The sequence below is a fragment of the Furipterus horrens genome, unplaced genomic scaffold (assembly GCF_987537825.1).
Source record: "Furipterus horrens unplaced genomic scaffold, mFurHor1.1.pri manual_scaffold_8, whole genome shotgun sequence".
Taxonomy (NCBI): domain Eukaryota; kingdom Metazoa; phylum Chordata; class Mammalia; order Chiroptera; family Furipteridae; genus Furipterus; species Furipterus horrens.
This window is the reverse complement of record NW_028327178.1, coordinates 92,232,526-92,257,786: the sequence shown is the minus strand read 5'-3', so window position 1 is coordinate 92,257,786 and position 25,261 is coordinate 92,232,526. Positions and strand designations below refer to the sequence as shown.

General features: G+C 46.3%; 1 protein-coding gene across 3 annotated transcripts; it reads left to right on the top strand.

Annotated features, from left to right (window-relative positions):
* The first annotated feature begins 1,624 nt into the window (after positions 1 to 1,624).
* Positions 1,625 to 23,353, top strand: GGT7 (gamma-glutamyltransferase 7). 3 transcript variants are annotated; one of them, XM_090286289.1, is made up of 15 exons: positions 1,625 to 1,831; positions 7,757 to 7,992; positions 8,320 to 8,471; positions 9,902 to 10,019; positions 10,901 to 10,968; positions 11,164 to 11,237; positions 11,563 to 11,759; positions 13,602 to 13,689; positions 15,162 to 15,289; positions 15,463 to 15,551; positions 17,109 to 17,258; positions 17,378 to 17,495; positions 18,208 to 18,345; positions 19,475 to 19,567; positions 22,605 to 22,743. In XM_090286289.1, the coding sequence occupies exons 1-15, from the start codon at positions 1,663 to 1,665 to the stop codon at positions 22,665 to 22,667; spliced, it is 1,881 nt and encodes a 626-aa protein (XP_090142415.1). In that variant the 5' UTR covers positions 1,625 to 1,662; the 3' UTR covers positions 22,668 to 22,743. The 3 variants fall into 3 exon arrangements, with proteins under 3 accessions (XP_090142415.1, XP_090142414.1, XP_090142413.1); XM_090286288.1 differs by having other exon boundaries at positions 1,627 to 1,831; positions 19,475 to 19,574; positions 22,605 to 23,353; XM_090286287.1 differs by having other exon boundaries at positions 1,627 to 1,831; positions 9,902 to 10,031; positions 19,475 to 19,574; positions 22,605 to 23,353.
* The last annotated feature ends 1,908 nt before the right edge of the window (positions 23,354 to 25,261 follow it).

Below are 25,261 nucleotides of genomic sequence, written 5' to 3'. Positions count from 1 at the left end.
TCCTGTCAACATATGGCACTGCATATTCTGGGCCCCACAGTAGATTTTCAAGGTGTCCTGAGGTTGGAAGACGGGATATACCAGGGGTTTGACCAGCCTCCTCCCTCCGCCTGTGAAGTGTACAAAGAAAGTTTGGACAAGAGGCCCTATAAAGAGTGAACCCCTCTCCCTGAGCGGTGTAGCTCAGTGGTTTGGGCGTCCTCCCGCAAACCGAAAGATCTCCTGTTGTTCAGGACACATGCCTGGGACATGCCAGGGTTGAGGGCTGGTCCCCGGTTGAGGGCGAGCGAGAGGCAACCCATGGATGTTTCTCTTCCTCTCTTTCTCCCTCCCTTCCCCTCTCTTTAAAAGCAAACAAACAAACAAATCAACAAACTTAAAAAAAATAAAAGAATGAACCTGTCACTCTTGGAGTTGGGAAGCAGTGCAGTCTATAGTGTAGTTGGAACTCTTAGGAATGGGAAGAGGATGGCTAGGGTTGGATGAAATGAGAACCTATTAGATTAAGGACATGAAAATAATGATAATTGTATTTATTGAGTAGAACTACGACTTATACTGAAAGATTTCTCCGTGTTATTTAATCCTTACAACAACCCCCTGAGATGGATACTATTATTCTCTCCAGTATGCAGATGAGGAAACTGATATGCTCAAGGAGATTGACTGTCTTGCCCAAGATCACACGGTTTGTAAGTGGTAGCCAGGAAATAGAACACAGACACCTAAACTACAGACACCCACTCCTTATTCACCCCACCCACCCCACTCCTGCCATACCGTCATGCCCATTATTTATTTCTTAAAGCGTCTTTTCCAGAACCACATAAAAAAACTCTTAGAATGGTGGTAAATATTCAGGTTCCAGAGACCCTATCCCAGCGTACTAAATCATTATCTCTAGAGTGGAATCTGGAGATCTGCTCTTAAGAATCCTAACACACACTCAAGTTAAGGTTAGGAGTCCCAGGAGTTGGGCTTGAAAGGGAGTCTGAGAATTGTCGGGGGTCAAGTGAGAGATCTGACGTTTGAGAAGAGATGTCCAAGGAGGGATCTCTAAGTGAAGAAGTAGCCTGAGGATGAAGCAGGTGCTGGGGTGGGGCTGTGGGGTGGAAAGTCAGGTGAAGGCAGAGTCTGAGATCCAAAGAGGAATCTGGGGTCGGAGGAGGAATCTGAGATCCGAGGATCTTGGAATCCAAGAAGAGGTCTGGGGCCTGAGGAATTTGGGATCTGAGGAGGATCTGGGATCATGGAGAGGAGTGCGGTCAGTGGAAGGGTCTGTGGGCCGAGGGGGGAATCTGAGGTCTGAGGAGGATTCTAGCTCAAACTGGAAGAAGGAATTTGGCCCCTGGCCTGCATAAGGTGTCCTGAACCACTAAGGTCGCGCTTGTGGCGTGGTCTTCCTCCGGACCCTCCACTTCGCGACCCGGACTTGCCCTCCAGCCTCTGCATCCATAACCCCATCCCCACTTGCACGCCCACTGCAGGCTGACAGTGCTAAGCAGGCGGGAGCGAGTCAGACCCTGACAAGCGTTAGGGTGGGGGTGAGGCGCCCCCTCCCGGCGGCCCCGGAGATCAGGCTCCGCCCTACTCCCCCAACCCCCAGGCCCCCGCCGCACCACTTCCGGCAGGCGCTGAGCTGCTGGGGGGGCGCGGGCGAGGATGGCGGCGGAGAACCAGGCCAGTCAGGAGAGCTCCCTGGGCGCCTACTCGCCCGTGGACTACATGAGCATCACCAGCTTCCCGCGGCTGCCAGAGGACGAGCCGGTGCCCGCGGTCCCTCTGAGAGGCCGCAAGGACGAGGACGCCTTCCTGGGAGACCCCGATACAGGTGAGCCCCGCTGACCCCGTTCCTGCCCCCTGGGACGCCCCTGGTCCTCCATCTCCGCGGAGCATCACCTCCAGCCTCCATCTCCTTAATTCATTTCCTTCCTCCTGGACTTTCTCTTTTCCCTTTTCTCTGTTAATTATTTGATGGGGTTGGGAATGCATTTCTGCCTTGGAGTCCTAGGATGCGACAAGGGAGAATGATGCCAAGGACTGCAGTAGGAGGGATAGGGGTTACCTCTTGGACAGAACCAACTAATAAAGAAGGAATGTTGGAGGGGAGATCCTGAGGAATAGCTGTAATCACCCAGAAGAGGCTTTTCTCTAGTCACAGAGAACAGGATAGGAGAAATCAAGTCAGAGATTACAGCAAGATGAATAGAGGCTAGATCTTGAGAAGAACTTCCCAACAGTTAGGGACTGTAAGAAGGAAAGACCATGGGAAGAAGCTGAGAATCTCTTCATGTCCAGGAAAGGGTAAAGAGAATGATTCCTTCTGTATGTTCTGGGTATTGGGAGACAGGGGGATGAACTGAATGACCTCTCAAAGTCCTTGGGGACTAGAGTGCCTTTGCTGCCCTGTGGATTACCTCACCCATACCAGAGCCATGGATCAGGCCGGAATGTTAGTAAGGTACCCTGGAAGCAGGCTCCAGAATTTTACTGTGTTCTTCTGAGCCCTCTGCAGGGACTGCAAGACATGGGAGTAGGGAGACCTAAGGGCCAAAAGCTCTCAGAGCATTTCTTCCCTAGTGCTCTCTCTGCTATCCATGTGGTTCAGCTCTATCCTCCCCATCCATTCTTCATCCTCCATCCCCCATCCCTCTTTCCCTTAACGTCACTTCCTGGCATTAGAGCATCCTTCTGCTTCACTCTGTCTTCCTCCCAGTACCTGCACTTGAGTCCTAGCTTCTACCAGCCTGAGACCTGCTTCTATGGCTCAGCCCTCTCTAGCTCAGCCCTTCTGTAGCTCTTCCCAGTCTGACAGTCCTAAATTTTTTCGTCCTCCGTAACTTTCTGATCATCTGGCCCTGACCAGCCCTTGCCAACCTGACTAGACTGTACCCTACTGGAGGGGGTGTGATGATGATAGGGAGCCTTATGGGCATCAAAAGTCAAAGCTGCAGATCAAAACTCTTTTTCCAGAGGGAGTAGCCCTGGAATCAGGAGGTATTAGGAAGAGGAATGGGAAGATGTGTAGATACCAACCTGAACCAGGTTTTTTATTCAGGAATCAGGAGTGCCAGTTCTGGTCCCAGATTGCCCTGACTCACTGTGTGACAATGAGCACACCTACCCTTAGCCTCCTCTTCAGTTTAACTGGGAATGCCTATCTCTCCCAGCCTAGAGATTGGACACATCCAGTACGTTTTCTCCTGGCCCCACAGAAATGCACCTTATCAAAACCTGTATTATTTATTTATGTGATCATGTAATACTCAATGTCTGTAAACCCTGAGAGAGGGATCATGACTGTTTTGTTTACCATCCTTTCTCCACAATTCAGCACAGTGCTAAGCACTCAATCAATGAGAAGGAAGATCTCAGGATAAAAGAAGGCAGCAGAAGGAGTTCTAAAAACTCAGGGAGTACCATGGGGAGTTAATACAGACTCTGCCCTAATCTGTACAAAAATCCAGACAAGATCCCAGTCACCTGAGTTTCTGGGAACCTGCGTTTTATGCCAGGGTTGTGCACTAAGGTTCTAAGGACCTTGCCATCATATCTGTGTAGTCATTTCATTGCCATGACTTCCCAGCACTGCTTTCAAACTCAAAACCTATTTTGGCCCAGCTGGACCAGCCTGCCGGCTAACATGGCCTCCTATGTTCTCAACCTGGTGGTGCCACCTAGTGGCGCTGCCCCATCCTCTTATCCAAGACCCTCTTGCCTGCCACAGCCTAGAATCGAATGCCATGCACCCCACAGCAGACCCTGTGGAAAACAGAGCTCTGTGATGACCACTCCAAGTTTGGAGTAATACTTCCTTTCCTCTTTTCTGAGCTCCAAGCCTATGTGTTCCTCTCTTTCCCAGGCATCTGCCTGTCTTTCAGCATATTCTATACTGAACTCATCTCTTTCCCATACACCTGCTCTTCTCTCAACATCACTCTCAATGATACTGCCATTCATCCAGTCTCCAAGGTAGAAACCTAGGAGCTACTCATCATCCAGTCCCTTCCTCTCATTTCCAAATGGTGATCAGATGCTCTCTGTCCCCCTCCTAAGTATCTTTCAAATTCCATAATAGCACCCCTGTCATCACCACCGTAGACTAAGCCACCATTCTCTCTTATCTGTAGTGCCCATAGGCTTCTAGCTATTCTTCCTGCCTCTGGCCTTTCCTTGCCTCCCACCCAATCCCAATCCATCTACTACCCTGCACTTCTTATCATGTCACTCCCTGGTTTAACTATCTTAGTGATTTTCCACGCAAGCCAGATAGGACCTTAGTCTCCAGCCAAGATCTCTCTCGTAAGCTCTAGACTTGCCAAATTGACTCTATTCGGGGTTCTTTTGTCATAAACTCAGTTAAAACTGAACTACATCTAAAAAGAAAATTTTATTGGGTAGCATAACTGAAAAGTTTGGGGTTATGGAGCTTCAGGCATAGCTGCATTGAGGTTCCTAAAAAGGAATGGGCTTTTCTCCACCTTCTGCTTGGCTTTCCTATTTATGGGCTTCATCTTCAGAAACCCTCTCATCCCTAGCTTGTGGGGGCAAGTTGCCCCCAGCAGCAACAGGCTTACATATTATCACCTTAGTAGCCTAGATAGAAAGAAAGCCTTTCTCTTTCCCAATAGTTCAGCAAAAGAACAAAGTTTGAATCTAATTGGCCTGGCGCTGGTCATATGCCTGTCCCTGAACCAATCACTGTACAGAGGTGCCTGTTCTGATTGGCTAGACCTAGATCATATACTTACTCTAGTCAGGAGTGAGGGAATGAGGAATGAGAGTGGGGATAGTATTCTCTAAAGGAAATTGAATGGGGAATGGTGGCTAAGCAAATGAAAATTAGGTGCCTACTAGGGCAATTGCTTCCAGACAACTCCTGATGGTGTTTCACAAATTCAGAATAGCTAAAATTAAACTCATCTATCTCCCAAAAGACTTGTTTATTCTGATCCCAAACTAACCTTTTCCTAGTGTCCTGCTGTTGCTCTTACATATTAGTAAAATCAATGGAATTATTGCCCCAATACTTACACAGTAGGGTACTCAGTAAATATTGTTGGATAAATGAATAACTTAATAATTGGTGGAATAAAATGTCTTGAGTAGATCCAACTCTGATATTACCTTTATCTCCTGGCTTCTCATATCTTTTGGAGAAAACAGATTTAAGGACAAGTACCTGGAAATATCAACTAGAATTAACTTCTGAAGTTGGCTTTTGAAAGGGGAAATGATTCCTGATGTGTAGAGGAATGGAAAGGAGGTTTCTGAGTTACACACATTCTTGGTCCTGCCATTTATTTATTTATGATCTTAAGCAGGCAGTATCACCTTTCTCAGCCCCAGTTTCCTCATCTTTAAAATGGAGAGTGGGCCTATCTCATAAAGTTATGGGAACACTTAAATGAGGAAATGTATGTAAAGTGCCTGGTATATAGTCAGTGTCAATAAATATAAGTTCAAAACCTTTTTCTGCAGTTCTTTTGAAACCTCTAGGAGCCAAAGAGAGTTCTGGGTCCACGATGGGTGTTTAACATCTGTTTGTCAAATGAATTCCAGTTTTATTTACAGATTCAGTGGTGCTAGTGCTGTGCATTAGACACAAACACAATCAACTCAAGGAGGCTTCTAGAAGACTATCCTCTTAAAATAAAAATTTAAAAACAAATTACATGTTCAAGGTAAAAATAAATAAACAAATGAAAGAATAAACAAGAAATAGTGAGGAAAAGTAAAAATTTCCTTCTCCATTGCTATTGCCCTACAACTTCTCCTTTTTATTTAAAAGTATATGTTTTGATTATTTTTAAAGATTTTATTCATTTATTCTTAGAGAGGGGGGAAGGAAAGGAGAAAGACAGGGAGAAAAACATCAATGTGTGGTTGCCTCTTGTGCACCCCCAACTGGAGACTTAGCCTGCAACTCAAGCATGTGCCCTGACTGGGAATTGAACGGGTGACTCTTTGGTTCACAGGCTGGCATTCAATCCACTGAGCCACAGCAGCTGGGGCTGTTTTGATATTTTTAATGAAAGAAATATACATAAGTAGTAAAAATTTCAAACAAAATATTCTCCCACCCCATCTCATTTCCACTTTCAAGATCTTTTCCCAAAAGTAATCACGATAAATAACTTTTAAAATTATCTCTATATGTATGTGGCTTCTTATTTACATAAGAGAGTGTGGATATGTAGGGCCTTGAATGGCAGGTCAAGGAGCTTAGATTTTCATCATGTTGGCATTGGTGAACCAATTTTAAATAGGAAAATATAATAGTCAATATTTAATATTATCCCACAGACTTTTAAAGAGGTTATACTCCTAGTGCACTGTAGCAGGTGCTCAAAAAATGTTTATTGAATGAATGAACTTTTAAAAACACATTGTGAGTAACAGCAAGGCATTAAGGTCAAGGTACCAAGCTATTTCTTTGCTGTTCACAAACACCCAGGTCCTTTAGGCCACTTAGAGGCCTGGGTTCAAGGCTGATAGCACACAGAAGAGAGAACTATAGGATAGAAGAGGGTCTCTCTCAGCCGTGACCAAGGTGGAAAAAGAATGAAAATAGCTGAGTGAGCACCTACAGGATACCCAGTAGACATCACTTCATGGAATCTTTATACCCATCCAGCCAGTTAGGGATTAGTTCCATCATTAGGATGAAGACAGCAAGACTCATAACCTGAAATGACTTATCAATAGATACTCAGAAAGTAAGTGGCTTTCAGGTCTCCCTGCCTCCACTCCTACATCTTCAGATCCATTTTCCAGATAGCAGCCAGAGGGATCGTTTTAGAACATGAAACAGGTGGCTTCACATTTTCACTTAAAACTCTTCAGTGGCCTCCCATTGCTCTTAGGGTAAAATTCAAGCTTCTCACTAAGCCAAGAAGGTCCAAGTGATCTGGCCTGGCCTCCACTCCACTGCTCGCTACACTAGAACCTCTCAGGGTTTGATTATTTTATTTTATTTTTCTAATGTGCCATTTCATTTCTACCTTAGGGCCTTTGCACCTAATGTTCCTTGTTTCTGGAACACTACCTACTCACCACTTGCTGTACATATGGTTGGCTCCTTTTCATCCCTTAGTTCTCAGCTTAAAAGTCACTTCTGCTGTGAGGCCATGGCTGATTTCCCCAGTTAAGCAGCCCCCAACACACACCACCATTGTCTTATTTCATCCTTTTTCTTCATAGCACCTGCCACAACTTTTAATTATATTCTCCTTTGTTTATCTGATTATTCCCTTTTTCCTTCACTAGTCGTGAACCCCAAAAGTCAGAAACTGTCTACCTTTTCCCCTAGAATCTAGTAGAGGGCCAAAAACATAGCAGACCCTCCATATTTGTTGAATCAAGGAATGAATGAATAACTGAAACAGTTGGAAACCAGGGTCTATCCACTCAGTTTAGGTAGCTGCCTCCTTGCATAGAAGGCTGGGCCCAACTCAGGCAGTATAGGGTTTCCCGCCTCTCCAGGAAGTGTTCTAAGTCCTGGGCCCTAGGGTCCAGGGAAGTTTGGCTTCGGCGCTCTAATCCAGCCGCCTTGCTTCCCAGCTGGTGGTCCCTGTCTCTTCCCAGCCCTGACTGCCACCCCCAACAGCCCTAGGTGGGGCACACGCTGAAAGGCGGTGCTGTTAGTGGGGTTTGTTTGACCGGAGTGGGGAGAGGGGACGCGGGGAAGAGCCCCGCCTGGAGGGCGGGCAGGGCGCGGTAAGAAGAGTCTAGACCGATTCCAGGCCACCCGCAGACCCGGACTCCTTCCTGAAGTCAGCGCGGCTGCAGCGGTTGCCATCGTCATCGTCAGAGATGGGCAGCCAGGACGGTTCGCCTTTGCGGGAGACGCGCAAAGACCCGTTCTCAGCAGCAGCGGCGGAGTGCTCCTGCCGTCAGGACGGGCTCACGGTCATAGTCACAGCCTGCCTCACCTTTGCCACGGGTGTCACTGTGGCGCTCATCATGCAGATCTATTTCGGGGACCCTCAGGTGAGAAATCGCTTGAGGAGACCATGGGAATTGGGGAACGGGTGAGTGGTGGAAGTGGGCCAGGAATTGGAAAAGGGGAAGGGTGGTGACGTGGGATAGGAAGATCCCAAAGGGAGGGGCTGCGGGCATGAGGGGGCAGAGCAAGGAAGAGGTCTGAGCGGGTAGGAGGCACGTGAGGTAAAGATGAAAGAGAAGGAGATTTAAGGGGAGGAGAGGACAGGGCTCCCACCAGCACCACCACCCTGTAGAGGCTCTGGGTTTAGTGGAGGTACCCTAAGGAAGCAAGGGATTCCTACTGTCCCCACCTCGTCCCCTTTCCCCTCCCAGATCTTCCACCAGGGTGCTGTGGTGACTGATGCTGCCCGTTGCACATCGCTGGGCATCGAGGTGCTCAGTAAACAGGGATCTTCTGTGGATGCAGCGGTGGCAGCAGCCCTGTGTTTGGGAATCGTGGCGCCGCACAGTACTGGCTTGGGCGGGTAAGGAGCTCCCTGCTGTGGAGGCAGGGGTTCTCCAGGCCTAATTCCTGCCCTGTTCTGTAGCGCTCAGGTAGGGGTCTGCAAGTTTGAACAGAGACAGATGGGCCCCAGATCCTTGCATTTGCTCTTTCTACACCCAATTTTATCTCCTTCTCCTTACATGGAGTGAGGGGAGATGTTTTCAAAAGGATTTTTTTTTTTTTAACTCAGAAAAGGATTTTGTGAATTATAAGGTGAGGTGCACAAGCAGGGATATACTGTCATTAATTAAGGCAGCTGATACTTAAACTTTTAGGTGTACAAATCTCTGTGAGTGTGATGAAAGCTATGGACCCTCCATCCTCCAAAAATACACCCCAGGATAAGAATTCTTAAAACAGAGGTACAAACTGGCCAACCATGGACCACACCCAGAACGCAGATTGCTTTGGTTGCAGAGTTAAATTATTTTTTTACTTAAAAAAGAAAAAGATTTTATTTATTTCTTTTCACAGAGAGAGGGAGAGAGGGAGACAGAGAGGGAGAGACACATCAATCGGTTGCCTCTTGCACACCCCCGACTAGGGACCTGGCCTGCAACCCAGGCATGTGCCCTGACCAGAATTGAACCTGTGGCCTTTGGGTTCGCAGGCTGGTACTCAGTCCACTGAGCCACATCAGCCAGGACTGCAGAGTTAAATTTTTTAAAATGTGTTTCCTATTGTTAAAAAGTTGAGAATTTCCAAAATCTCTTGACCTTGTAGAGAGCTGGTAACACTAGGCCAACAGTTCCACAGACTGCAATTATCTGGACCTGAATAGAAGCTTCTTCCCATTCTGTGCCTGTATACTTTGCCACAGCTCCTACCACTCCCTATTGTTCATCTGTCCTGCTTTCTTTATTATGTTACTTGGCTACAGGCCAGCCATCTCAGATGCAACCATCTCAGATGGAAACAAACCACGGAAAAGAGACAAGGTGACAAAATCTATGTCTTGGTTCCTGTAAGACCAGCCTTCTAGGCCCTTCCAAAGAAATCCCCCTTTTGGTTTTGCACAATCTGTTCTTACATAATTCAGTCCTGGGAGAGAGGGTGGAGGCATACCAAGGAGGCAGGTGCAGGAAGCTGGCAAGGGTCCAGCTGTGGTCTGGGGTGGGATGGGGCAGAACATCCTGCTCTCCCACTCTGGGTTTTTCCTAATCTGGGATTAAAGTCTCCAGTGACAGGCTGGAAGAGGTCCATGAACTCTGGATCCCTGCCTTGATTTCATTCCCTATCCTTTGCTCTGGCTGAGTCTCTGAATCCCTGTTGGGGAGGGGACTCAAACACCTGACTCCTGATGACAAACTGAACCTACAGCCATCACCACTTGGGGTAGAGGGGTGGCTGGTTAACTGTTCAGAAGGGTGGCATCTTTTAATCACCTTCCCCTTTCTGTGTTTCTTCCAGTGGGGGCGTGATGCTGGTACATGACATCCGACGGAATGAGAGCCACCTAATTGATTTCCGGGAGTCTGCACCAGGGGCCCTCAGGGAAGAGGCCCTGCAGAGATCCTGGGAGACCAAGGTGGGGACCCTGGTGAGAAAAGAGTATGGGGGGGAGGGTTTCTCCCTTCACTGCCCTTCTGCTAACCCAAGCATTACTTTGCTAAATATTTACTATAGAGGTGAGAAAATGAATTCAGCGGGATGCTCTTAGGCTATGAGGGAGACAGGCCACCCCCCAAATAAAATAATGAACAAAAATATTCTGTGTAGTGGATAACAGGCCATACAGTGACATCTTAACTTCTCTGGCAACCTTGCTTATCTGGCACAGAGGAAGAAGAGAAAAGACCACTCAGAAGACAGTGATGTCAAAGTTGCCCCACTATCATTCACACTTCCCACTCTGAACCTGTTGACTGTAACTTTCCCAGCTCATGACATACTGAAAGATTAGAGAGGAACTGCTAGAGGAAAACCTACTCTCCACTGAGAGCAAAGGCAGAAATAGAATAACTTGGGAAAATAAATATTTAGTGCAGAGGTAAAAGCCCAGCACACTCCCGAGCTATCACAGTTCACAGTAAATGGTGGTGTGATAATGAAAAGGTAAAATGAAGGTCCCTTGCCCATTATTTTAAAAGGCAGCAATAGGTATAATTCAATGTAGATAGGTTTCTGTCTTAATTGGTTATGTCCTGGCTCTTAAAGGGGTTTGTTTAGTTTATAAGTCCCTCAACTCTAATAGATAAAGGAAGCCTTTCTGCATTTGCTGATAGGAAGTCAGGGAGATGGGAGGGAAGATGCCTTCTGGGATAGCTTGTCCCTCCTCTGGGATACTTGGCCTGTGTCTCTCCCCTGTGCCAGCCCCCATCCCTGGCTTGGGGCTCTGCGGAGTTCAGCCCAGCCCCCCCCTTCCAGTGACCTGGTCTCCTCTCTCCCTCGCCTGCCCGCCTTGCCCAGCCTGGGCTCTTGGTGGGGGTTCCCGGAATGGTGAAGGGGCTACATGAAGCTCACCAGCTCTATGGCAGGTAAAGACCCTCCCTCTGGGGACCAGGGACCCTCTTCCCACACCCCTCTTTTGGTGGCCTCCTACCTTCCTGGATCCTTCCCATCCGAATTCCCCCTCCTAATATCCCCTTCCCTTGCCAGGACCCCCCCTTCCCCCAGGACCCCTCCTCCTCCCCCCAGGGCCTCCTCCACCCCCTGCTCTCCGGCCCCCCCAGGCTGCCATGGTATCAAGTCCTGGCCTTCGCAGCAGCTGTGGCCCAAGATGGCTTCAACGTGACCCATGATCTAGGTCAGTGGGGCCTGGGGGTGGGGGGAAAGACATGAGGTTGATGCAGAAGGAAGCGGGAACTTCTGAGTTTTGGAGCCCAAACAAGAAAGCACCTCTCTTCTAGTTTGTTCCTCAAAATTCCCCTCCACCCTCATCAGGAGGCAGACTGAAATTAGGAGATCTGGGAGGGGCCCATATACACCCCCACCTCCCCCATAACAGGCTCCCGAGGGGCCAGAGCTCTTAGGGCCAGCCACTCAGCCGTCATCCACCCCACCTGTTACACATCTTAGCCATTGGGTCCAGTCCTGGCGCCCCCTTCCCAGCCTCCCATCCCTGCCCACAGCACGTGCCCTGGCAAAACAGCCGCCACCTGATGCATCTGAGCGCTTCCAGGAGATGTTCCTGCCATCAGGCCGCCCACCCCTACCTGGTTCACTGATGCATCGGCCTGACCTGGCCATGGTACTGGATGTACTTGGCACCTATGGCCCCGCCGCCTTCTATGCTGGTGGTAACCTTACACTGGAGATGGTGGCTGAGGTGAGCATGTGGGGAGCCCCTCTACCCCAAAGGACCCTACTGCAGGAACATCCTCTTCCCCCTTCCTTCCTTCCTTCTCTCTCTACATATATTTACTTGAAATTCTAGAATAGGTGAAATTAACCTCTCATGCTGGGAATCAGAATCGTAGTTGTTGGAGTAGGAGGGCTTGATTGGGATGGGTCTGGAAGAACCTTCTGGGGTGATAGAAATGTTCTATCTTGACTGAGAGGCATAACTTTGGGCTCCCCAGGGCTGGTACCAACCTGTACAGGAGCCTGTTCTATCCCTTTCAGGTCTGGTGGAGACCCAGGATCAGCCTCAGCTTCCCTGAACCCACAGTCCCACCCTGTGCTTGGGTTGTCTAGGGACTGAGGGGAGTGCAGCCTTCATTGTGCTGGGGAGATTAACATAGGGGCCTACCAACCAACCCCAAAGAGTCTTAGTCTGAGGCAGTAATGAATTCTGAGAACTGTAGTCAATATTTGAAAATTCCCAATGGAAAATTAAATTCAAGGTAAGGATGCACAGCCCAAGTCAGTGATTCTCTCATCTGTGCAACAGGGATGATTATATCAATCTCTGCCATACAGTTTTGGGAATTGAATAGGTCTGTCATTCATTCTACATTTACGAAGTGCCCATTCTGTGTCAGGCTCTGTGCTAGACACTGGAGATATGGATGTGGTGATAGAAGCCCATCTCAAATGGACTTAACTGAAAGTCCAGGAGAGTACTGACTTTAGGTCTGCTGGATCCAGGGACTCCATCCATGTTGTCAAGACTTGGTCTGTCTCTCCTTCTGTCTCATGACTCTACTTTCCTCTGTTTCAGTTCATTCTCTGTCAGATCCTTTCCACACCTGCTCCCCATCAGCCATCTTTCCATGAAGCCATCCTAGAGAAAGAGCATTTCTCATTCCAGTAGTTACAGCAAAAGCCTCAAAGTTATGCCTCATTGGCCTGTCAAGGTCTCATGACTATTCCCAAACCAATCACTGTGCCATGAAAAGAAATGCTCTGATTAGCCATACCTGGGTCATCTATCCTTTCCTGAAGGTGGAGAGGCAGTTGAAGGAGACTCTTAACAAAGACCATCAGAGCTTTAAAAGAAAAAAAATCTGAAGTCGAGTTTATTAGTTGTCAGACAAAGGAACACACACCAGCCAAGAAATTTCACTGAAGATGGATTAGAAGTCAGAGGTTTCAAGTACTAAAAAAAGAGAGGATGCCCTAGTGTTATGCTAATTTAGGGTTGAAAATTAGCATGCTGAGTAGTATGAAATGAGCCCGTGGGTTTGTACAAGACTGGTCAGTAGAGTGCTCAATTACATCATTGCTACCAGAGTCATCCATGGTTTTGTAGTGGCTTTAGTTGGTTGTAGTGAAACGCAGAATTCAGTTTTTATATCTCTCAGGCAAGTGCTGCTCTAAGTGGAAAATCTTCCTTTTCCTAGGCAGAGAGGGCAGTATGTGCAAAGACATGGAATCATGAGTTCAGGAACTGCAGGTCACTGGGGAGTAGTAGCACGTGAGGTGGAGATGTAGGCAAGCATGAGATCACAAAGGGTTTTGAACACCGAACTAAGAAAGTCATTCACAAAATGTACCCAGCACAATTTCTTGCACATAGTAGGTGCTCAATGTTAGTGCTGTTTCCTCTTTTTTCTGGGGTACCTAGGGCTGATGGGGTCCCTAAAGGCCATGATGGGAGTTGCAGAGGGCACAAAAATTGTAAACATCTGATCTGTCTGTGATCCAAATATATATCATAGGCCAAATCCACATGCTCACTCTGTGGTGTGTGGCTCACAGGGTGGTGGGGCCATTCTCTTCCTTCCAGGCTCAGCACGCAGGGGGTGTTATAACTGAGGAGGACTTCAGCAACTACAGTGCCCTCGTGGAGAAGCCCGTGTGTGGCGTGTACAAAGGTGACCTCTCCCCCAGCTCCAAGGGTTCCCATTCACTGAAGCCTCCCAGTCCATGGCTATGTGCTTTTGGCCAAGAGATTCCTCCCCATTTCACAGGAGAGAGATGGAGGCATTGAGCTCCTGGATAGCTAACTAATGAAGCAAGCCAGAGCCAGCCTGGTTTCTAAAGTAGTCATGGAATCAATTACCCCAAGTATTTAGGATATGGCCAAAGGTTCAGGCTAGAAGTTGGGGTTCTGGCCGTAGGTTTTTTTGATTTGGGCTCTGTGTTGCCTTGCCCCATTGCCAGTCCCACTCTCAATGCCCTGTACTTCATAAAAAGAATTCATAAGACCGAAGTTCATCTAAGCTTCTGGTTATAACAAACTTTTCAAGACAGTCATACACCTGCCCCCTACTTGTGCCAAAACAGAATTGAGGACCCAGGGAAGGAATAGAACTTAACCTGTCAAACTCAAAACCAACGATGAACCCAGAAAGCCAAGTTTGTTACATGGGTGAAGTTCATGTTTACTGAACCCAAAGTGGTGGGTTCCTAGGTCCCTAAGGAAATTCGCAGGTTCTCTTTCCTCTAGCAGGCCCAGGTTACCTAAAGCCACACCAGAGGCTGCCTGAGTTCAGATTTCCAGGCCTCAATCTCCAGCCTGATTCCTGCCAGAGGCAGTGGTATATGGAGCAGAGAAAGAGCATACTTAAGGTGCCAGGAAGACCTGGGTCTGAGTACCAGCAATGCCATTCACCTTGAACAAGTCACTTCCCACTCTGAGCCTGGTTCCCTCCTTAAAATGGCGATAATAGTGCCTACCTCTCAGGGTGGCCATGAGGATTTGATGAGATGACGTTGGAAGTTGCTCTGATCAGAATGGGCACTGAATTTGATTTCCTAATTTCCGTTCCCAGCCTGGATTCTCTTGGCAATGCCAGTACCTTGAGTACTCTGGGTTCCACTTGTCTCCTATAACCTTGGACCAGATGCCTCTCTGTTCCTCAGTTTTCTCACCTGCAAAATGGGGGTGATAACAGTACCCATTTTGAGGACTAAATGAGTTTATTAGTTAATGCTTATGTTATGTCAGGTATTATTATTCCTTTGATGTCCAAATCAAAGGACCTTGGGAGGTTACTTCTCCCAAGAAGTTTCAGGGGTAGGACCAACAGGGGCCCTGAACAGTAGTATCCTGGTCTGTGGGAGGAGCTGAAAGGAGACACATGGTAGACCAGGAATCCGAACATCTGGACGTGCTCTACATTGTGACTCTGGGCAAATCACAGTCCTCTTGAGCCTTAGTTTCCTTGTATGGAAGAGGAAATTGAAGACCAGTGTTCTGGGTTGGACTCCTGGCCCTGTCCTTGACTTGCCATGTGAACTTGGATGGGTCCTGGTTGGTGCAGTGCTCTCAGTTTGTAAGATGGTGGGATGTGGAGATGCCTTGACCCCTCTCCTGCCATCTGGTCATTTCCTGTCCTTTCAGGCCACCTGGTTCTCAGTCCCCCACCCCCACACACAGGCCCTGCCCTCATCAGCGCGCTCAACATCCTCGAGGGCTTCAATCTCACCAGCCTGGTATCTCGGGAACAGGCTCTTCACTGGGTGGCAGAGGTAAGGCCAAACCCCTCCATCCTACCCTACACTGGGGACACTGGGAGTGGGGGGATGGGGTGCTGCCGTAGGTAGGACTAAATCCCCTCTAAGTTTTCTCACACACCAGGATTCTGGGTGTGGGTGCTGGGAGGGGCCTGGAAACCTCTGTCACACCTCTGCTCTGTTTTCAGACCCTGAAGATTGCATTAGCCCTGGCCAGCAGACTGGGAGACCCCATCTATGATTCTACCATCACTGAGAGCATGGATGACATGCTAAGGTGGGTCCCGTGGCAGGACCCTGGGGACTGAGGAGGTGGTGGTGGGTTTGGGGAAAGGATCAGGTGAAAAGCAGCCAGTGGAGAAATAGGCCTGAGGTCCCAAGTCAATTTCAGCTCAACCCCAGCTCACAATGTGACAATTGTTGCTTCAGTTTGTACTTCAGTTTTCCCATCTGTACATTGTATTGCTCTACTTCATATGGCTCTCAAAAATTTTGGACCCTAGCAGGACCCATATATGGGCCCATCTGTTCCCCCTTTTGGGTGGAAAAAGAAAACCTAAAAACAATGAACAGAGTCTCCAAGAAAATATTGGAGGTGATGGGGATTTTGATTATAATGTATCTACATTAGCAGCCTAACATAGTAGTAAGATTGTGGGCTCTTGTCAGACTGACTCAGTTCAAATCCCAGATTCTCCATCCACTGACTGCAGCCTTTAACTCTCTAAATCTCACTTTCTCAACGGAGCCTGACAATAATGGTGCCAACCTCATGAGGTTGTGGTGAGGACCAAGCAAGATCATACATACAAAACACATAGCATGTTGTCTGACAATAAATGTTTAACAAATATTATTATTATTATTATTATTATTATTAATTGGCAACAGGGGTAAGAATAGTTACTATTTTACTGATAATATAACTGACTTAAAGACTAGCTAAGGAAAAAATTAGAAATTAAAAATATAGGTAATGAAAATTTGTGTTTTCATAATTTCATAAATTTGTTTTCAAGACCAATAAAAATTCAGCTCTAAAACACACACATACCTATTTTAAATCCATTCAACTAAGTCATTCAAAAAATACTTATTAAAGGCTTACCATGTGTTGAGCCTTTCTGTGTCTTAAAAAAAAATTCTAATAGCAAGTAAAGATTTCTGTGTACAACTCCCCCCCATACACACACATACTAAACTCTTAATGAAACTGAATTTCTAGACTACAAACATTAGGTTAAGTGAATTCAGTTTGCTCATGTCAAAACAAATATTTTCTGAACATCCACTGTGGCCCAGAAAGGATTAAATGAGTAAAGTCAAGTTACTAAAAGACTCTTTTTAAAAAGGTTTATTTATTTATTTTTAGAGAGAGGGGAAGAAGGGAGAAAGAGAGGGAGAGAAACATTGATGTGTGAGAGATACATCAATTGGCTGACTCTTACACACCCCCAACTGGGAACCTGGCACACAACCCAGGCATGTGCCTTGCCTGGGAATTGAACCAGTGACCTTTTGGTTCACAGGTCAGCGCTCAGTCCACTGAGCCACATCAGCCAAGGTTAAAAGACTCTTGATTCAAGCACTAAATAATTTAAAAGTTAGTTCTAGAAGAGAATCTGAATGACACCTAAATAAATTCATTCAGCTCCACAACTATTTCCTGAATGTTACCTATATGCTAGGAACAAGTAATCTGCTCTTATGTACCTAATAGTCCAATGGGGGAGGCAGATATTAGCCAAATAATCACACAGACATCACAAAGAGTGGTAGGTCGAATACAATGAGAACTTGCTGTGTACTCATCTCCTACCCCATGTCTTTTCAGCAAGGTAGAGGCTGCCTACCTCCGGGGCCACATCAATGACTCCCAGGCAGCCCCTGCCCCGCTGCTGCCTGTTTACGAGCTGGATGGGGCTCCCACAGCTGCCCAGGTTCTGATTATGGGCCCTGATGACTTCATTGTGGCCATGGTCAGGTATGCCAGCTCAGACTCAGAACCTGGCACAAGAGATGATCTAGATCAGGAAGGAGGTGGGGGCTGGGCAGAAGTGAGGGTGGGCTCAGGGTTCACCTGGCCCCAATCTCCGTCCCCAGCTCCCTGAACCGGCCCTTTGGCAGTGGCCTCATCACCCCCTCGGGGATCCTGCTCAACAGCCAGATGCTGGACTTCTCCTGGCCCAACAGAACTGCTAACCACTCTGCACCCAGCCTGGTAGTCTTGCTTCCCTTCTTCTCTGGGGACCCCAAGTCTGGGGATGGTACACTACTGTATGGCTGCCCCTCCCTCCCTACTTCTTCTAGGACCTTATAAAGAAAAGGAGCCCTAGTCTGGGGCTTGGAGACTCGTGGATCCAAAGAAACCTTGTTCCATTCTGTCACTGTCTCACTGTGTGACCTGGGGAAAATCTTGTCCCCTCTCTAGGCCTCACCTGTACAATGAGGATATTGACCCCTAATTTTATTATTTGGGTACTTTTTAGCACTAGCGGTCTCTGACTGTGATACTGAGCTGATGGGGCCCAGCCCTACCGTTGGGCACCAAGGCGGAAGAAAATAAAATTATTGTGCAGTTGGAAGCCAGCACTCTTACACCCTGCCAGCTGGGGCCCTGGAAGGACAAAGGCAGAGATGACCAGGGTGGAGATTATCCTGTTCCTCCCCATAGCCATCTGTTTGGGCTTGACCTCTTCCCCTGTCACCCATGGTAGCCCCAGGACTTAGTGTGTTCACTATCCACCCCAGTTATCTGCAGACCCTGCCCATTTCCCATATAGCAAACTGGCCTGGGGAGAGACCAGTCTCCCATGAAAACTGGGCCTGTGGAAGATGAGGGAGAAGGAGAGATATTGAGAGTGGTGGAGTAGCCTTTACCCTTTCTCGCCCCATCTCTTATCCCCCTTGTGGTCTCGGTCCTCTGACAACAGGAGAATTCAGTACAGCCAGGGAAGCGGCCACTGTCTTTCCTGCTGCCCACTGTGGTCCGGCCAGCGGAGGGTCTCTGTGGAACCTACCTCGCCCTGGGGGCCAATGGAGCTGCCCGGGGCCTTAGCGGCCTGACCCAGGTGAGGTCTTTCTCCATAGTTGGCCTTTTGTGGCCAGAGCCAAGCTGTGGCCTGGGCTGCAGATGCCCTTGTCTCTTGCTTGTTCTCATCATTTACTCACATTAAACATGGCTGGGCTGCTTTGTGCCAGGCTCCTCCTGGGCACTAGGGACATGGGCTGTGCTGAGTTTCTTAGTGAAAATGCAGCCCTGAAGTTCCCTTTCTTCCCAGCTTACAGAAATTGCAGGGCCGGTAGAACTGAGAGGTGATATAGCATCTGGGCCACGTGGGTTCTGTTGATCTCAGGTCCCATCATGCTCTACTCAGCATCTGAATAGACAAGTATGCCTCTTTAGGGTCTGATTTTAAAAGGAAGGGTCTGCTACTCTCCAAAATGCCTTCCCACAATTCTACAAATGTCTTGAGCACCAGATGTATGTGTCAGACACAGTTTGGCAGGTGGTAAGTCAACTAACCTGAGCTTTGGAATCAGATGACCCTGAGTCCCAACCCAAGGGCTACCAATTTCCACCTGTGTGATGAGAATTCACTTAACCTCTCTGAACCTGTCTCCTCATCTGTTAATGGAGATAACAATAGCTAACATATACAGAGTTCTTGCTAAGTGCTGGGCATGGCGTTACGTGTGCTAACCCTTTTAACTGTCCTTATTTATATTTCATATATGAGGAAACTGAGGCCCAGAGAAGTTAAGAAGTTAGGTCCAGTTTAGTAAGAATGGGCAGGAAGTTGTTTCCAGAGCCTACCCACACTACAAACCGATCAGCTAAAAGTACCCACATTCCAACCTAAACCATCCCTAGCCATTAACCCTGCCCTGGCCAGAGAGAAGAGATGTCAGCCCTGGATTGGATTAAAGGAGACTGGGTGATAGCAATACCTCTTCCTTGGCTCTCTCTAAACTCTGGAATGAATCACTTTTATTCTCTGACCCTCAATTTTCCTTCTGTGAAATGGGGACAGTCATCAAAGGCCTGCCTGTATTCTGGGGCTGTTGAGAGGCTCAGATGACACCCCTGGTGCAAGGAACCTAAAGACTAGGGAGTCTGGATCAGGGATAAGGACTGTGGGAGTCCTGAATCCCCCATCTCTGGGATAGTTCTGACATCTGTCCTTTGGCTTCCTGCAGGTTCTGCTGAATGTCCTGACTTTGAACCGGAACCTGAGTGACAGCCTAGCCCGTGGCCGCCTGCACCCTGACCTGCAGTCCAACCTCCTGCAGGTGGACAGTGAGTGTTCCCATGGGGTGGGCACAGGGCCTGGTGGAGAAAGAGGCTCTCCAAAGGGTGCCCCTGCCTCAACCAGCACCAGCTCCCTGCCATTGAAAGTTTCGTTTCTTCCAGCTAATTCCTAATAATAAAATATCTGGGGGATTAGAACTATCCTGCCATTTCCTGGCTGTGTGGCCTTGAGAAATTTATATCTCCACTCTGAGCCTTGGTTTCCTCAATTGTTCATTCTGCAAATCATTCATTTAGCAGCTTGTATTGAATGTGCCAGGCATTCTCCTAGGTGCTGGGAACGCTGCATTTGCAGGCAGGCAGAAAAATAAATAATAAAAATATGAGAAAGCAAAATAAATGCTCTGTAAAGCATTAAATCAAGATAATGTGTGTATAGGACTGACTCGATGATTGAGGAAGGCTTCTCTTTGGTAACATTTAAGCTGTGATCTAAAGAGTGAGAAGGAGCCTACCATGCAAAGAACTGGGGCAAGCTTTGTAAACCAACAGAACAAATGCAAAGAATTCAGGGCAGAGGAATGGGCTTGGTGTGTTTTAGAAGTAAAAAGGAAGTAAGGGTGAGTGAGGATGAGATGAGATCAGAGGGGAAGGCAGGGGCCAGATCATGGACCTTATAGGTTATGGTGAGGAGATAGACTTTTCTCTAAGAACAGGTGCTTAATTTTGGACACCGCTTAATTTTGTAAATGGGAAAGTATGTGCACCTTTATTACAACAAACAATGTATTATACAAGTCCAAAGGAGATACACATAGAATGAGATCTGGTCCTTGCCTGCTGAGTATTATTATCCCAATTTTACAAGAAGAAACTGATGCTCACAGAAGTTATAAACTAGTCAAAGATCAACCAGTAAGTGTCAGAATTGAGAGTAGAACATACTTGTACACCTGGCTGATACCAAAAGACTCAGTTCTTTATTGTATGGCTCTAGATGTTTCCTGGACTGAAGCATGTTAGAAGCCACACACCTAGATCCTCAGTGGTCACACCCTGTAGTTGGCCGGTGACACTTTGGATCCCAGCTGATGGATGATGAGGTTAAGTCCTTGAAAATGAATTCTGCTCAACCAATATCTTCTGGTCTCTATCAGATGTGAGGCTTTATGCTGTTACTTGCGGGTGAGGGGGCTCATCCTAGCCCTCCCTTAGGGGGCTTATAGTCTTAAGACAGGGGCATGAGGAGCAGAGACTTGGTGAAGGGAAAGTTCATCCACCTTAGTACTCTGGGAGGCTTTATGGAAGAGGTGAAAACTGGCTGGGTCTTAAGTATGAGCCTTCTGGGAGGTTGGCACATGGAGGTAAAGAACTTTTTGGACAAGGAAGGAGCCTGGGCAAAAGCCAGAAAGAATGGCTCAGAGAGCAGCCAAGGGGCTAGCTGGACTAGAGACATCGTTTCCCAAAGTTCCGGATTTATCCATCACCTTCATGACTTTTGCCACATTTACACATCATCTAAACCATTATTTACATAATATGTCTATAAATATATTTAACCTAAATATATCTTTAAAGTAAATCTTATATCATAATGCTAAATGGAAAAATGGCATTACTTGCCACAGATAGACAATAAGTAGTTATAAAAAGTCAAATATTTTTTAAGTTTTAGTTAGATATTGTTGCCCCAAGAAGGCTCTGAGAGCTGCTCCTTCTGTTAAGAAAGATTAGAAATGTTAAGAGACCAACTGAAATATAGTCCTTGCTATTATCAAACAGATTGAAAGTGAACCACAAGACATGGTGATTTAATGCTATTCAGTATTGTGTCTTTATCTCAAGAACTACCCCAAATCATCCCAGTAGGGGAAATAAGACTATGTATTTTTAAAATGTCTTTTCTTTTTTCCATCACCATTTATCCCCAAGACCATATTTTTGTTCAGGAGCGGTAGGAGGTGAGGTTACAGGGCTTATCATGGAGGTCCATGTTAGAAGCATGGACTTTATCCAATTCAGTAGAAGAGGGATAGAACCCGATTTGTTTAATATAGGGGAGGTGGATTGAAGGGAGGAGAATTCAAGTTGGGGAAATACAGGAAGCACCTGGGATAATGGCCCAGCAAGAGATGAAGACCTGAATTTATGCAAAAGGATGGGGATTTGTTCATTTACCCAGTTACTTGCTTAACATTTACTATCTCCACACCCTGTTCTAGGCACTGTGGATTAATAGTGAACAAGATAACATCCCTACCTGTAAAAATTTTATAATCTAGTGGAGGAAGACACAATAAACAAATAAACAAATACAGGTAGCATTAAGTACTTTGAAAGAAAACAAAGCAAGGTAAAGATACAAGAACTGATATTAAGCATTCCAGGAAGAGAGAAAACAAGTGCAAAGTCCTGAGGCAAAAGCATGTTTGGCCTCCTTGACCGACAGCAAGGAGGCTAGAGCAGAGTTAAGGGAGAGAGAAGGAAGTGAGGAGAGGAGTTTAGAAAGGTAGTGAGGTCCCAGATGATGTTGGGCCTTACAGGCCTTGGTAAGGACTTCGGATTTTATTCTAAGAGTCATCAAAGCTGTTCGAGGGCTTTGAGTTAGGGAAGTGATGTGATCTAATGGTTTAAAAGGACCCTGTGACTGCTGGGAGAATAGGCTGTACAGAAGGCAGGACTGAGAGCAGAAAGACCAATTAGTGGGCTGTGCAGTAATCCTAGCAAGTAGGGAAGGCAGCTTGTCTTAGGCAGGTGGAAATGAGACCCCCAAAACTCCTTTCCCAATATTAAGAATGACTGCATATTATTGATCACTTACTGTATGCAAGGCTCTGAGCTCACTGCTTTCTGTTTATGATCTCCTTTAATCCCTGCAACAACTTCATGTAGTAGGTTCTCATATAATCCCCATTTTATGCATGAAGAGACTGAGGCTCAAAGAGGTAAAGCAAGTTCCCCAAGGTCATACACCTCCTCAGTGGAACATTCAGGACCAGGACTCAATTCTGACCAAAGTACTCTTGAACTAGTGCTCTAAACACTCTGAATGTGTATATGTTGGGGAACGGTTTTCAGGTGAGTTCACAGAGGAAGAAATTGAGTTCCTGGAAGCCAGGGGTCACCATGTGGAGAAGGTAGATGTCTTATCCTGCGTCCATGGCAGCCGGAGAACCAACAACTTCATCATTGGTGTGAAGGACCCTCGGAGCCCAGATGCAGCCGGAGCCACCATCGTGTAGAGCAGTGGGGTGGGGCGGGGGTCTCTGTTCCCCCCCTTTGCATGTTCCTAGAGTCCCTCCTTCTCCCAGGTTTGGTCTCAGGGGGACCCCAGGGATGCCCCGGATCTGGGGCCAGAGGGGATGCTTAGCAAACCCTTTCCCAGAGTAACTGGAAAATTCTCCATCTGGAGGCCGTGGTGGTGGTGGTGGTGGTGGTGAGCGTCAGTGTTCATAACCAGACAGATAGGATCTCAAAGAGTCAGACTATCTGTCTGTCTCCTTTCCCTCAGCCATGCTGGCCCTGAGCTTAGGGATGTGCTTGCAAACCCTTCTCAAGGGTCATCACAAACCCAACATCTCCAGTCTGGCCTTCCCTGGGCCTTGTCTTCCAGCTCCCTCCTCCTGTCCTCAGCCTCATTTCTTAAATTACTAGGATATTTTTAATAGACCATCCTGGGGACGGGATGTTCCTCTCCCCTTCCCACCAGGTTGAGGCTGGGACACTGCATCTGGGGCCCAGGGTGTGGAATAGGGGTGGGGGTGGGGACAAGCTCAGGGGCTTCCATTTGCAAAGGGGAATTAAAGAAAGAATATTGCTTAACCATGGCTCTGGCTTGATTTATGTTTGGCTGTGTTGTGAGTGGAGTGAGAGAAGAGACCTCAGGTTACCTTGTCCCAGTAGCCCTGACTCCAGGGCAAACAGGAGTCAATTTTGTGGAGGTCACAATAATATCTGCCATCTACCTAAGACTTGTATTATAAAAATTATTAAGTAATTAATAATAATTATAATTATAGATAGCATCTGTTGAACCCTTAGTGTGTGCCAGGCTCTATGCTAAATACTTTATGTGGATAATTTTATTTAATCTTCATTATGAACATCATGAGGTAGGTAATAATAAACCCATTTTACAGGTGAGAACCTAGTAAAAAAGAGGAACCTTGTCTAAGTTTCCTCATATATTAAAAGGAAGAACTGGAATTCAATCTCAGGATGTTCAGCTCTTAATTTGTGCCCTTAACCATTTGCACATCTACTAGGTAAACTATTTGTTATGAAGTATATTGTACACAGTAGATATCAGGTAAGTAGTTTTTATACATTATGGCATTCATGCATGCATGTATCCCTCCATTGTATTCCAGGTACTTTGTAAGGCACTGGAGATTCAGCATCGAGCAAGAGTTTTTTTATGGGTTTGCAATCTACAGGGGGGATGAAATATTAAAGAAATAAGGGCACATATAATTAGGGTAATTGCCATCACAGTAAGCTCTATGAGAGATGCTATGAGAATATATAACAGCAAAGTTAATCTAATTCAGAGGTGGGCTGGGACCAGCAAAGGCTTCCCAAAGGAGGTGATGAGGGTGAGTAAGATTGAAAGAAGAAATTATATGTGAGATGTGAGAATGTCATTTTAGGCAAAGGGGATACTGGTGAACAAGATAGACAAGGTCCTTGCTCTCCTAGACTTTATATTCTTAATCACTTTATTTAGACTGCACTATCTTGATCTACCATAAAAACATAAAATTCACCTCATGTGGGGAACTGAATTTTTGCTGACTATGAATTGAAGAGATGCTTGGAAATTTTAAAAGTTTTAATGATATTTTCTCAGGCCTCAAATAGCTCCAGGATATAACACCTTGCTTTTAAAATTGGATATTTTGGTATTTCCTTCAAATCTTGATTAAGAGATGAAGCTTCCTGATTTCAAAACTTAACAAGGTTAAAGAAATGAAAATATTGTGGTACTGGCATAAGGATAAACATATCAATGGAACAGAATTGAGAGCCCAGAAATAAACCCATTATCTATGGTCAAGTGATTTTTGACAAGAGTGCCAAGGTTACTCAATGGGAAAAAAAAGTCTCTTCAACAAATGGTGCTGCTACAACTGGACAGAGCATATACAAAAGAATGAAATTTGACCCTTACCTCACATCATAAAAAAGTAACTCACAATGGATCAAAGCCCTAAATATAAGAGCTAAAGCTATAAAACTCTTAGAAACATACAGGTAAATCTTCACAACCTTGACTTTGGGAATGGTTTTTTAGCTATTAAGTCAAAAGGATTTTTTAGCCATTAAACCAAAAGCACAAGCAACAGAATAAAAAATAAACTGGGCTACATGACAATTAAAAACTTTTCTGCATCGTAGACCCTCGAGAAAGTGAAAAGACAACCCCCACCAAATTGAGAAAAATATCTGTAATCACATATCTGATAAGGGTCTAGTACAGTTCAACAACCCAATTAAAAGATGGGCAAAAGACTTGAATAGATATATCTCCCAAGAAGATATACAAATGGTTAATCAGTCTATGGCAAAATGATCAATCAGGATAAGTCACTAAGGAAATACAGATCAAAACCACAATAAGATACCACTCTACATTATTATAGGTTGGCTGTAATAAATTTTTAAAAATCATTTTTTAAAAAGAAATAAGTATTGGCAAGGGTATGGAGAACTTGGAACCCTCTCACATTGCTAGT